Source organism: Anguilla anguilla, chromosome 15, assembly GCF_013347855.1.
Source record: "Anguilla anguilla isolate fAngAng1 chromosome 15, fAngAng1.pri, whole genome shotgun sequence".
NCBI lineage: Eukaryota > Metazoa > Chordata > Actinopteri > Anguilliformes > Anguillidae > Anguilla > Anguilla anguilla.
Genome location: NC_049215.1, coordinates 25,891,352 through 25,905,754, shown reverse-complemented (window position 1 = coordinate 25,905,754; position 14,403 = coordinate 25,891,352). Strand labels below are relative to the sequence as shown.

At 39.6% G+C, this 14,403-nt stretch overlaps 1 protein-coding gene across 8 annotated transcripts in view; it reads left to right on the top strand.

Annotated features, from left to right (window-relative positions):
* Positions 1–14,403, top strand: part of LOC118213745 (paraspeckle component 1-like) — a 51,272-nt gene that overhangs the window by 17,948 nt on the left and 18,921 nt on the right. Inside the window, exons 7-9 of one of the 8 annotated variants that reach the window (XM_035392849.1) lie at positions 1,464–1,521; positions 4,182–4,324; positions 7,677–8,609. The exons of 5 other annotated variants lie outside the window; for them this stretch is intronic. In XM_035392849.1, the coding sequence (XP_035248740.1) occupies positions 1,464–1,521; positions 4,182–4,324; positions 7,677–7,964 (489 nt within the window). In that variant the 3' untranslated portion in view covers positions 7,965–8,609. Of the gene's footprint in view, positions 1–1,463; positions 1,522–4,181; positions 4,325–7,676; positions 8,610–14,403 lie in introns of those variants that run through there. 2 more of the 8 variants (XR_004762503.1, XM_035392850.1) reach the window with 2 other exon arrangements.

Below are 14,403 nucleotides of genomic sequence, written 5' to 3'. Positions count from 1 at the left end.
TGAACGGTGTCTGTCTGTGGCTGTACTTACCGTATCCTTCCCCTGGTCTTTTCAGATCAACACATTCTGAGTCTTTATCCAGGCATGTTCACATAATATTAGACTGCAGCATTTGTGGGGCTGCTACATGCTCACTGTGTGAATATAAATTGCTCGTGGTAGTGCTTTTTTTCCGAATTAATCGTAATTACTGAGCAGGTTGACAAGCTAGATGGGAAAACAAGGAACATCATTCCGTATTTAAGTTAACATATACGTGTTCTAGTTATGCATATCGTGAATGTGAGTTTTTGTGTGTAAGGAGCATCTCTGGGTGTTGCATGTGTTTTCCTTCTTTCTGTTTTATTTTGTCTTAGTTTTTGTTAAGAGGAAGCCATTTAAAAAAAACCTCAGATCAATAATGCTAGTTATACATACAAGGCAATAAGTATGTAAGTTAGTATGCTTGGTCAAAATGAGTCAAGGCTGAGCCCTTTAGCCTAGCCCAGTGGTGTCCAGTCTTATCAGAAAGGGCCCAGTGTGGGTACGGGTTTTTGGTTTAGCCCGGCTCTGACACACCTGATTCTACTTAAGGTTTTAGTTGAAGACAATGAGTAGTTAATTAGTTGAATCTGGTGCCGAAGTGCTGGACTATAATGAAAAAACTGCACCTGGACCTGCACCGGTCTTTTTCGAATAAGATCGGACACCCCTGATCTAGACATTGTAGGTTTGAGTCTGGGCTGTGTTGGCTGATTTGTTCGTGGAAGGCACCTTCACTGACTGAGCCACTCAGATGCCTCCTTTTTGGTTGGTTCATTTCACAGCTCAATACCGGGGGTCCCGATTGGCTCAGTCAGTGAAGGTGTGATCACCATGAACCAAGTCTGAGTCCAGTGGCCTAAATCTTGCAGTTTTAGGTTTGGGCTGCGTCGACTGTGATTTGAGTCTGCAGTGGTGGGGCACAGTCGGCTTTTGGGTGGGTTAGTCACACTGCCTGGGGTTACCATTCCATGAATTTCCTCCCAGTGGTGTGCCAGTACCCACAGGCTATTGGCACTCATCAGATAGAGCATGTCTTCTCTGAACGGTGCTAAGTCTCCTACAGTACTGTGTAGCCCATATAGAGAATCAGAGCAGCACAAGCCTGTACCGCAGCGCTTGTTATGTGGACCATAGCCAATGGAAGTGGCAACCTGGGAGGCACTTTTGGCATTTCTAAATTGGGGCAGAAAGATTGGGGGGGAGGGGGATAACCTCACAATGTTACAGATTTACTGTGTGTGCGTGTCTACATGTATGTGTGTGTGTATCTGTATACACACCTGTGTGTGTGCGTGTGTGTTTTTCCCCCTTTTTATCATTGATGCTAAGGGTGTCCTTAGATCCAGAGTGCCTACAATATACTGTGGTCAATCCTTGTTATCATTATTCCCCAAGTATACCTATTTAGTTGACCCGTCCAAAATTCTTTTTACTTCCAGAGAGAGCAGGATATGAGAATGGGTGATATTGGTCCACGTGGAGCGATAAATATGGGAGGTAGGGTCATGCTGACGTCGTGGACTGTCTCTCAGCTGTGTGGGGCTCCTGGGGCGTCTGTTGACATGTGTTTGGGACTGCACGTTACTGACAGGTGTGTGCTGGACTCCGTACTGTGCGACAACCTCCTCTAATATAACCAACAGTATGTAGGCCTGATGTGGGGAAGCTGACGTATCTACAGATACATTTGGTCTACTACAGATATCTGTAGATTCTTTATCACCTTCCTTCTGTGTTTGTCTGTGTGTCTGTTTGTCGCTGTGTTCTGCAAACTACTCATGGGTTACATTCATTATTTCAATAATCATGTTTTTATAGCATATGTGCCTGCATGTTGAATTGCTTCATCTTGACCTGTACTAGAGGGCAATGGTTTTATACTTATCAGCAGATACTTGCTGATTTGAGATTTCTTTAATCCTTTGGTTTACCTTGAACCAGGTCTTCAGTGTAAAAAAGCATGCTCTTTCATGTACTGTGTAGGATTCTGTGAGCTTCATACGACAAGATTCACATGAATGTCAAATATCAAATGAGTTGTTTGAAAGGTTTTGCGTGCGATATTTAAATGCTACATATTTATTTATGTTCCTTAAGCATGTCCTTTCTCCTGGGAGACTGTACTGTATGCTAATACAGTTGCATCCAAATGAGATGTGTTGAAGTGATGGAAAACATACACCGAAAGTGTGTACAGAAAGCAGATGCATTTTTTCTGTGGAAATTAGAAAGGCCGGTTGTATGGCGAGTCTGAGATATGAGAGAATGGACTGTGTGATTGCTGTATTCCACTGGGAATAGTAGGGAACCTTTTTGCCTATCAAAATAATTTGTATGTAAAAGATATTTGGAATTCTCTCAACAATTTATTTTGGTTTTATATGTTGCTACAGCAATAGCCTCAACCATGCATGGCAGCTGCTTGCATTCCCTCAGCACAGCTGAAGAGAGTTCATTTTCTTAGGGACAATACTATGCTTAACTTTGTATTTAACGGCTTATTTGTATCAACATTTCCCCCCATGATACAACACACATTGTTATTTAAAAAAGTAAATGCACAAGCATCACAGTATGGTGCATGTTGGATGCGTATATGCTAAGGCTTTGCTTATATATTACAGTACGAATTTATTTTTACATTGCAGCATAATACCACTGTTATTGTCTGATTCTGTGTTTTCATGCTGTGTTGAAACTTACTAATTCTTCATATTGAGTAACTTCTGTGTGATATTCTGGTGGGATATCCCAGATTCAAGACTCTTCAGTATATGGTAGTACTACAGTAATGTAGAAATCTCCTCTCTGGCACAAAAAGGAGTGTTTGATGACAGATATGGAAGAATGGTGGCGGTATTTGAAAGAGAGCAGAGGTGTTGTGTGACTAAACCAGTTCATAGGATTGTGCAGTCACTTTCTTACGTCCCAACTGTTCAGGTGGCCAGAGTTATTTTCCCAGTGTAGCTCGTTTCAGTCTGCTACTGCAATAAGTTTCCATGTTAGTCAATGTGATTGTATTCATGCGAAATGGCTTTGAATGTGTAAAACTTCCAGCACAGTCCTTGGAAGAGATTTATATGAAATGAAACATTTCATTATTCAGGGGGGTCACAGAACTAAAAAAATAATGTTTCTTAAGTAGGATATGACACAAGTGAATCGCATCATTAGAATGATCACGTATTCTGATTCTAGTGCTACGGCCATTGATTTGCTCAAAAAGGAGAAAAAGGCTTGTAATTGTAAAACATTATGCACTTTTGTAAAAGCAATGTCAGTGTTGCAGTCCTGGAGGTATTGGTATGATCATGTTCCCTTACATATTCCTCATCTTTCTGTCATCGGTGCAAAGTCGTTTAACAAAATAATTCTGAATGTCAGTGTACAACACACCTGACTCACCTGTGAGGGATGATGGACAGCTTTACTATCTGTACTATCTGACACTGTGTCACGCTCCTCATATCATGACTCATGGATTTATACTGTTTTACTGTACAATTAGCGCAATCTGGGTTTTTTTTTGCACAATGTAAGCTGACCTGAGTAAACCACAATATTTGTTCAAAATTCTTGTCGAGCGTCGTGGGAAAGTTTGAAAGCATGAAAATGTAAATTGTCATGGAAGCTAGGAATATGCTTAACATTATTTAGTGCGTGTTTGTGTGAGCTGATAATTCATAGAAAATGATCGGTAAAGAATGAGTATGTATGGTAAATAACCTGTTGGTGAAACAACCCAAAAACACAGCTGTGTTTGTTAGCCTGGACTAATCAAATGAGAGACTTGTGATGTCTGGGCCTCCTTACATGGTCATACATTTGCAGTGTGGTGTTCTGTTAACCAGCGGGGCATCTGGGGTGTTCTGGTGTGCATATGCTTGGCAAAAAGTGCAAATGTGGGAGGGTAGACGTGCTGTAATTGGGTTTGGACACTTTCTCATCTGCGCAGCTGGGTATCGTGCAGTCCCAAATGTTATCCAACCAGGTCCAATTTGTTTTAATCAAAAAAGCAAAATACAAAAAAATTGACGGACAGGAGCTTCACACAGCCTGTTTCAGATGTTGCTGACAGCAATGCAGTTTGACTCCGCTGCCGCTGGCGCAGCCTTGCCTTGCGTAAAGAAAGCAAACCACCACGTTGTTTTGCGTAGATGCGTATAACCCAGCCACTGCTGGCGGTAACCAGGGGCAACCTCAAATGATGGGCATGAGCATGACCAACCGTGGTGGAGCCATGGGGCCCGAGGGAGCGGCTGGCATGGGGACGCCAATGATGCCGGATAACGGAGCCATGGTAACGTATTCCACTAGCCCTTTGATCTCCCTTTCACCTTTATCCCTCCTTTCCACGTATTTATCCCTCCTTTCCACGTATGCTCTCACTGGAAACGTTTCATTTCTTTTTGCATGAAAGTACAGTGTCTAATTATTATTTATCTGGACTCAAAAATACAGTTTAAAAAAAAAAAAAAAGGGAATATGGTTAATAATGCAGTAGTTTCTGGCATTTGTTTAGTGACTGGTAATACAGTGATTGATTAAAATAGGGATATACCTTCATGCAAGTGTAGTGCTGTTAGACTATTCATTAGTAACACATCTGGTGGGTTTACTCTTTATGAGGAATTTTGTGCGATGTGACAAAAATAGTATTTTTGTGCACCCAGAACTTATTTTAAGGGTGCTGTTTGGTTCCTGATGTTGTTCTGAAATATTTGAAGGACACAAAATATATAGAAAACAATGTACCGCCACCCCAAGGGACTCACCTTAAATTTAATAAGATTTGAAGTTTATTATGCTTTCCTTTACACAACAAATTATCATTCATGGGCAGAAAACCTGTTTGAAATGCTACTTGCATCATAATCACAAAATGGAAAGCTTCAACATCATCTTGATCTTTGTTGTGGTGTTTCCCTCCATAGTGTGAAGTACTGTTGCATCATATGACATTTATCTATCAAGCCATGTAGTTGTGCTATTACTGTTAAATATGTTTAGGATTGGTCTTTAGCTTTGCATGGCTAGTAAAGCCTGCTTTTCTTGCACACAAAAAGGCTGTGAATTAGCTTATGTGGCCATAATCAGTTTATTTATAGCCCACTGGAGTAAGTTGTAGATTATAATCAGCCAGTATTATCTCAATGTCACTGGAAAAATTGTAGATGTTCAAGTCTGGCTTTGTAGCTTTAATAACTTCCTAAAATATTTTGCTCAACACAAACCATTTAATGAGCAATGCTGTTGGTTAAATAGTTCTATTTTACTGGTTACTCCCCAGCTAAAATTAATGGTAGCGGTGGTGGAAACAGTAGCAATTGGTATAATAATGATATTAGTTTTTAATTATAGATAATACAAGTGTGAAAATATGGAAGGATGTAAACTTAAGGAAAGAGAAGTCCTCTGAAAAGCATCCTCTCCAAAGCCCCAGCCAGATACCTTCAAAATCCACTATCCACTGGACCAGCTGATTATTATGGCTTTATGAAGCTAATTCCTTACATTTATTTTATCTAACATTCAGTAATGAGAAGGCTTAGAATATTTTAGAAATGAAAGCTTAGCTCATATGCAGGAAACTTAAATTGCAGATGTCCTGCAGTGACTTTATTTTAAAAAATAATCCCAATGGCTTATTTCTCTTTGAAGGTTATAATTACTTTAAAGTATTATTCTGCTAAAGAAACTGATGAAAGTAACATTCCTGAATTTTTTTTATAGTTCCAGAATAAGGAGCACTTGAGAAAAATTTGTCATCTGCATCTCATTGGGAAAGATAATAGATTTCAATCACTGAAACTTTGGGTCCTGAAATATGACCATGATAAAAAAAATATAAAAATAAATTAAAAAAGAAAAAACCCTGAAAAAAGACATTAAAATGTCCTGGCCCAGGTTTTATGTGGTCCATAGGGCCCTACTGCTGTATACCATAGTGCCTTTATGGGGTCTGCTGCCTCCCTGTTGCCAAAGCAACTGTGGCAACAGTTCCAAGGGGAGAATGCTTTCCCATGAGTGTGAAATTAAGTTCTTGAGTCCCCCCCAACACACACACACATATTCACACACACATGTATGTGCACATAGACACAGTCTAAGACACATATACACACGCACGTACGTGCACGCACACAGACACACATGCACAGACGCACACGCGTACATGCACTTACATGCACGCGCACACGGGCTCAGACGCATGCATGTATGCACACACACACACTCTGCCTTTGGGAAATGCAGTAATTGCCCCCCCCCCCCCACCCCCCCCATTTAGTCTCCCCAGTTTGTACTCTCAGACTGTGTCTCTGGAGTTAGCCCGGCCCCCCTTCCCCTGTGTGCGCACCACTCCCGCTTGCCAGCAACAGCACAGCTGCCCCCACCCTGCTCCTTACTGCTGTGAAACCAGAGAGCACCCCACATACACAGAGCACATATCTCCCCTTTACATCAAAGCTCTCATAAAATCACAACATCACCGTTGTGTGTTTTGGTTGCTGTAGTAATGCCGTAGACATGAGCAGTAGCACCGACGCAGAGCTTTAGACTTTGTCAGGGGACTGGATGATGTCACAGTGGTCCTTTGTACTTGGGCTCTGCAGCTTGTGTGCAAAATGTCCGTCTGCATCTCAGACGGACCCTACAGTGCTAAGATAGCAGAAACATTTAATTTGACTTTGATCCCTACATTTCTGCCTCGATAACTGAAATCAGGAAATGTTAATGAATGCAGACTGTGTGCATATGTGGCTTTGGTTTTCTCAACTGATCTATTTAATTTAACAGAAAATATAAAATAAAAAACAACAACAAAATTCAAGGCAATTTTCAAGGGATTCTGTTGCTTAAATGGAACCTGCATCTAATCTCTAATGATGTGTGCATACAGCAGTGCACAAGATTGCAGCTTTTACTGGCCCACGCACGTATTTGTCATTTCATAAGTGTGTAACACGTAGTGCCGCAGAATATTTAAAGAAGCAACAGTTGAGCGGATAGGATGTTTTTACAGTATTGTGGTCCACTAAGATTTAATTGTTGTCAAGGTCCACATTTTAAAAAAATGTTTTCACATAAGTGAAGGACATTTCAATATTGTATCTTAAACTCAATATTTGGTATGACTGGAGCATAGGGGTATGTCTTGTCCTTAAGGTACAATTGTGTTGCATACAATGAATCTAATTCTTTCTCAGTTGCATCAGATTAGAGTGACATCCTATTCATAAAGCAAAAGAAGCAATGCCTACTCCCTCACTCACTAATGTGTCTTACAGTGAAGCCCGGAGCCCCCTATATTTGCTATATTGCAGCACAGTTTTAACTGTTGTCTCTGTGACCTGTACCCCTCATGGCCCTGAGAGACGTTAGTGAATGTGGGGCGGGCCGGGCGCTGTGTCGGATCTCTAATAAAACCCCTCCTTTCTTCCTTCTCCACCGTTTGCTCCTGCCTCTCCTCGGGACTCCTCCGCCCTCGATGCTTTCCGACTGCATCGTTCGGACCAACCTGTGCTGTGTCTGTTTAAAAAAATAATAATACATAAAAAAACAAACAAACAAACAAACAAAAAAAAAAACACTATCTTGTGACCATCGATCAACGGACTGGGACTGTGAACATTTAAAATGCGGCCCTGTAGCGCAGTGATAGATTCCCCCAGAGCGGTGGCCCCCCTCCTCTGGGCTCTCCCATGAGCGGCCGACCCGGACTGGAGGCCCAGCAGCAGCAGCAGCAGCAGCAGCAGCAACAACAGCAGCAGCAGCAGCAGCAGCCGCCGCCGCCGCAGCAGCCACAGCAGCAGCCACAGCCGCCCATGGTGGGGGCGGTTCCTGTGGGGGTGGGCGGCGGCGGGCCCGGGGGTTTTGGGAGAGGCAGCCCAGTCGGGGCCGCCTATGACGGACCCAGCAACAAACTTCGCAGATACTGAGCCCAGCGGCCTTCCCACACGTGTGCAGAACACCTCCTCTGCAGTCGCTTGCACCTCACCTCACCTCACCTCACCTCACCGTTCTTCTTTGGCTTTTATTTTTGCAAGATTTGTCTGGCTCAGTTTGGTTTGCCTAATCTGCGGATGAGCCGAGTTCAGCAGCTTAGCAGCAGAGGATGTGTTAAATGAGAAGGGATTTAAATGCAACCTGTACACAAAGAAAGCGATGTCAAAAGAGCTTTGATATCACTCTGCGGACATGCAGCCCAGTTTGACCCTAGATGTTCACATTTATAGCAGAACTGTAGTATTTTCCCACATTGGTAAACTGCTTATACCGTGAATGTGAAATGATTTAAATCAGCATATATCAGTAGTTATAGATTGCTGCCATGAGTATTACTTGCTTTTATATTGCGGTGTAGTAGGCTATTTCCTTTAGCTTTTCAGATTCTTGTTGGATTAGTGTCATTGAAAGCTATGAATGAGTACTTTCTTGTGTTTGTGTAGGCTTTTTAGTCTTCTAGTGTTAAACTGCATGCCTATGCCTTGTTCCTTCTGATTGCAGTTACTGGTTATATTCTTAATCATGTTGTTTTCTGAAGAATTCTGGCATCTGTAATAAAACAGAATTGAAATGCTCACCATGTGCCATGATAATTTATATTTTAGAATATATTCAATAGTGTAAGGGGGTGCTGACACGTTTTATGGGCTGTTCTTACTGCAAAATTTCAGAATTCTATTTTTTTTAGATTGTCGTAAGGCTTAGAAATGGTCATATGCTTTTGGTTTAGTTCCATATCCTTTCTCTACTTATTGAGTCCGTTAATAATCAAATAATATTTTGTTTTCTTTATTTTTGTCCCCGTGGAATTTTGGGTCTAGAATTGGATCTAAATTTCAGATAGGTGTGAAACTTGGTAAACCATGATAAGTAAGCCATCTGTAAATAGACTTAAAATTTTAAAGATTTTTTAATATGAAGTTTTTGCATGTGGATGATGATAATAATAATAATAATAATAGTAACAATAATAATTGCCTCTACCACTGACGTGTGAAATTATTTCAGAGCATTTTTTAAATTTATTACATTAATTATATTTGTTATAGAAATTCTCCAGTCCCCCAGGCAGGGCCCTCACTAGTGCAGTGAATGATGGTGACAATTCTGGGGGCCCACAGCTTAGTAATAAGATTTTTTTTATATATATATATAAAAAGGGGGCCCATAGTAATATTCTTTCAGGGGGCCCAGAATTCCTAGCTATGCCCCTGACCGCAGGTACTTAAAACTACAGAATGACCATGAGTGTGCTTGCAAATGTTTGTTTTATGTGAAATTATGGTGTTAATTGTGATAATAATTCTGTGCAGATTAGTACATCCTAACCTCACAGTGGGAATGGGAAGTAGTACAGCTTTATCTTGATATAGGAGTGAATATATAGTGTAAAATACTTCCAATATGGGCTGCTGCCTCAAATGATTCTGCCAATGAACAATATTTTGCTTATTAAGGGTCCCATTAAAAATCTGGGATGAGTCAACACCTTACATTATTTATGTGTCTGCATGGGACAGAATTGTCTAACAACATTAATCAGTGAATAGAAAAGCTTAACTGTCCGAAAGGTTTCAAGGACTTTGGTGTTTTCCTTCTAGTTTTATCCTTAATCTTCTTGCTTGGAGACATCAGCTGCAGCTGTTACTTTGGAACCTAGAAACTAGAGTGCTAATATTTTAACTAAGACAACAACCACAATGTTAACAGCAAATGAATGCCATGAAATATTATTGTTTTCACTGCTTCAGGATGACGTATGAATTGCAAGTGTTAATGTGCTGATTTTTTGGGGGTTTGGGGGGGTGGTGGTGGTGGGGGTGGGTTGTAGTGTGGTGTTGCTGCTGTATGTAGTGCCTTCTCTGAAATGCCTTGCTGAAACTGACTACACACCTCAGACAACTAACTGAATTAAATTCACTGACTCGCTGGAAGAAAAGGGAATTTGTGTTCACCACTTTATGGGAATGGTACACAAACTTGGCCAATTACTGTGTGAAGCCTTTAGTAACAACCCCAGTGGGGACATATGGAGTTAAATTAGCCAGCATGGCTAATTTGACATGTTCTTATATACTAAATTTGCCATTTACCTAATATACAGTATAATCAGAAATGTGATCATGTTATACATCACGTGATTTTTCAATATATGTCCTTTTTTTTTTTTTTTTTTTTTTAATGTATGTGTGTATCCATCCTCTGCTTCCCCACCTACACGTTGATGGCTATCAAGATAATGAGTGAAAGCATCAATAATCGAATTAAATGATAGGTAAGGTTTTGCAAACTGGTGAAAGTTTGTTTTAATTTTAATTGAAGGTGGTTCATTTCTAATTGTAGCTCATTCTAGCTGAGAGCTAAAACCTAACTTTGCACCAGGCAATCATTTTTAGCTGTGTTGGCTGACCCCAGGGTATGCTTAGCTGTCATTCGGTCTTTGCATTGCACAGTATGTATATGGGGCCATGTGTGTGCCTGTTTGTGTGTGTGTGTGTGTGTGTGTGTGTGTGTGTGTGTGTTTGTGTGTGTGTGCGTGCTAGAGCTCTTGAGCTCTATATATTGGGGGCTGATCATTCTCTATGTTTCCATCTTGTTCCCTTTTATTGTCACAAGCAGTCGCTGATGGACCAATATAGCTTAGCTTGCTGCTACATCTTTATTTTTGGTGTGTTCCTCCATGCTCTTCTGCTTTCATCTCAGGCTGCATTACCAGCCCCAGACATGCATGTTGAGACAGGCATAGGTTTGCTTGGTTTATTTTTTACGTATTTGTAGAGGAATTTTCAACTGACCTTTAAACAGCTACAGTGCCGTGGAAAAGTATTTGCTGATTTCTTCTATTGTATTTTTGTCAAACTGAATGGTTTCAGATCTTTAGGCAAAAATTAATATTAGTCAAACGGAACCTGAGTAAATTGAAAATTTTGTAAATAATTTCATTTATTTAATAGAAAAAAGTTTTCAAACACCCATATCACCCATGTGAAAAAAGTAATTACCCTATTTACTTGGTTGCAGCAATAACTGCAACCAAACACTTCCTAGTCTTTCACGTTAATGTGGAGGAATTTGAGCCCACTCTTCTTTGCAGAACTACTTTAATTCAGACAAATTGATATGTTTTTGAGTATGAGCTGCTCATTTCAGGTGCCACAGCTCTGTTCATGGAAAATTATCCCAAAAGACTTGGGGTTCATCCAGGTGTTTTTTTTTTTGTTTTTTTTTTGCAAATGTAAGACCTTGCTGCTATCCTGCAAATCCCATTTTTTGCCCAGTGTTTTTCTTATTGTGGAATAATAACCTTAGATAACAGACCTTAGCTGAGGCTAGAGGGGCCTGAAATTCTTCGGATGTTCTTCTTGGATCGTTTGTGACTTTCTGGATGACTAGGAGAAATTTTGGCAGGCCGATCAATCATGGGAAGATTCACCACTGTTCCAAGTGTTCTCCATTTGGGGATAATTGCTCTCACTGTAGTTTGGAGGCTATCCTAGAGCCTTAGAAATGACTTTGTAGCACTTTTTTGATGGATATATTTCATTAACTTTTTTTTCTTATCTCTTCAGGAATTTCCCATCTGATCGTGGCATAGTATGCTTATAGAAACTTAGTGGTGACCACTTAAATCTGATGTTTAGGTTGTATTTATGAGTAAAGTTTAGATTGAACAGGCCTGGCTATGTTCACTCAGCTAAATCTTGTTATCAATTAAATTTGGTTAATTGGTTGATTGAGTAACTAAGGGGCCAATTATTTCTTGCATGGGTGACGTGGGTGTTTGATAACCTTTTTGAAATAATTTAAAAAATGTGTTTTGTGTTTACTCTGGTTTCCCTTTGTCTACTACTACATTTTGTCTACAGATCTGAAACCATTCAGTGACAAATATGCAATAATAGAGGAAATCAAGAATACTTTTTCACTACACTATACGGTTTTTTGTTTTTCAATTTTATTTATTTTAGCATCTCAGTAGCTATTTCACTGCATTGTAAACTATGAAATGTGTATGCCCCTTATATGGCTAGCTATCATATTAAAGCGTATCACTAACTTTGGTAGTAAACTGACCGCCTGTCATGCTGTCATTATGTGTTTAAGCTTACTGTTTTCAAGATGAATACTCATTTCCTCCTAAAATAAACACAATGAACAAGTTTATTATTTAATGTTTATTTTACTTCAGTTGTCTTGATGTAACGTAACTATTTGTGCGATTGTTAGTCATATTGATGTCATTGGTTTTTTAATGTATTTGTGACTCGATGCGGTAAAGGGGGGACATCATGCAGCTCAACTTAAAAAATATTGTCAGGTGTGATTTTGGGCAAAAATGAGAAGCGCAGATTTGGAATCTTGAAGTACTCACCTATGATTCAGCTATCATTTCCAAGTGTCACACTGAAAATATGAAAAAATGTGGACAAGAAAAGTCAATTTAGCTGTCATTTGGCCATGTCGTTTTTGTTGATGGAAAAGCAAAGTTTACATCACGACGAAAAGCGTACCTGAAGGTAGACAGGTGTACAATAAAAGTGTTGCACATTTTAATCTTTGTGCTGTGGCTGCTACTTGCAAACATTTTACCCCGAATTGCCTATATGTTGTTGGCTAGATGGACAATACTTGTTGGTAGGGTAAATTTTTGGCAAGTTTCGGTCTTTTCATTGGAAACCTTAATCGTTAGAAAAATATTAACTTACGCTGGCCTTATCCTTTAACAGCATGGATCGTGGAAAGCTGCTGCACTCAGTCAGGTTTCAGACATGAATTATCCACAATGCAGCAGATAGAGCAGTTGGAAGTAGTGAGTGAATTTACTTTCTTGAGATTAACAAAAGAAAAATCCACCGTAGGGTCAAACAGTGAGGAGGAAGAAGCCAGGGATTATCATTCATTATTATTCTGTTGAACTCTTGGGTCATGTACTCTCATGTTTGCATCCACACTGGTATTCATCTTGCACTCTCTTTTTTTTTTTTTTTTTTTTTTTTTTTACAATTTAATGAATAAAAGTTTTAGCCTTCTTGGTGCTCACAGCCCATGCAGCTGTTTTGACCATGCCTCCTCAGGGAAGGATTCCATCTGCAGGTTGTTTCTAGTTCATCCTGCAATATCAACCGGCCCTGGGTAAATCGCTTGCCTGTAGTCTACGTGTGAATTAGCCCCATGCTGTACAGCAGAATGCAGCTATGCGCACATGCTTATCTTGGATTTTCAAAATTTACGGAGGACGTTTCAGGGGTGGGATATTCTACAAAAATAGAGTTTAGCATGTCAAATTTTAGGGCAAAGAGGAAAAAACATTGCGTTGACAATTTTAAAGAACGAACAACTTTGTGTTTGATTACTGATACCGTGTTTTTGTATTCCTGACACTGATCAGGTGTACTAGAATGCACTGATTACGGTTCGCTCTTGTCTGCTAAGTGGTTGCAATGCAGTGTAATGATTCTGAAAAAACCATGCTAGACGATTCACTGGCACACAGAAAAATGTTGCCTTTATGCATTCAAAGTCATATCTTCCAGATTACATCATTGGGGAACATGCAAGTTCAGAAGAAAAACTGAAAACCAATAAGTCCACATTTTTATTTGTCATTAAATAAAGACCTACATTGTGGCTTATCTTTATTTTAAGGCATTGGAAAGACATTAAATGTGCATCTCTGACTGATTTAAACTAGACTGGCACATTTCTACAGCTGTTTTTTTATTTAAAATGAGAATACATTTCAGCATGTAATGAAGGTAACTATTTGTGCAACACTTTTCTCACATTTGCAACCCAGAGTGTTTTACAGAGATCCAAAGAACGGGGGGGTGTAATAAAAACAATGCATGGTAAGACCAATCAAGGACAGGAATGCCCCCTGAAAAAAAGCATTTAAGTTCCACAAGTTTTTCAAGTATCCACCACAAATGAGTGTTGTCATAATGTATGCTAATTAATTAATTGGGGAAATAGCACATGAATGAGAGAACCAAATATATATTTCATATATTGCTCACTTTGCATATTAAACTGGTAAAAATCTCATTTGTTTCAGTGCAATATAAAATATGTATACAGTACTTACATTAGTCATAATGCAAGGAATATTATCTTTGACTTTGTGATGAACTCTTGATGACACTGCTTATGCCATAAAGCAGACCTTTGTCTTTGGTCAATATCACCAGTTTTCTACTTAATATTGTACTCTTTATTTTATTAGCAGCAGGTTAAAAGCCACAGAACTTGGGTTTGTTAATATAGTACTCAGCCTCTTATCTTAACAAATTCAGGCTTCACGCTGCTTGAACATTTTCCTGAATTTTTAACCATAATATAATCATAGCTTTCATATTTTCCTTAGCAGCACAG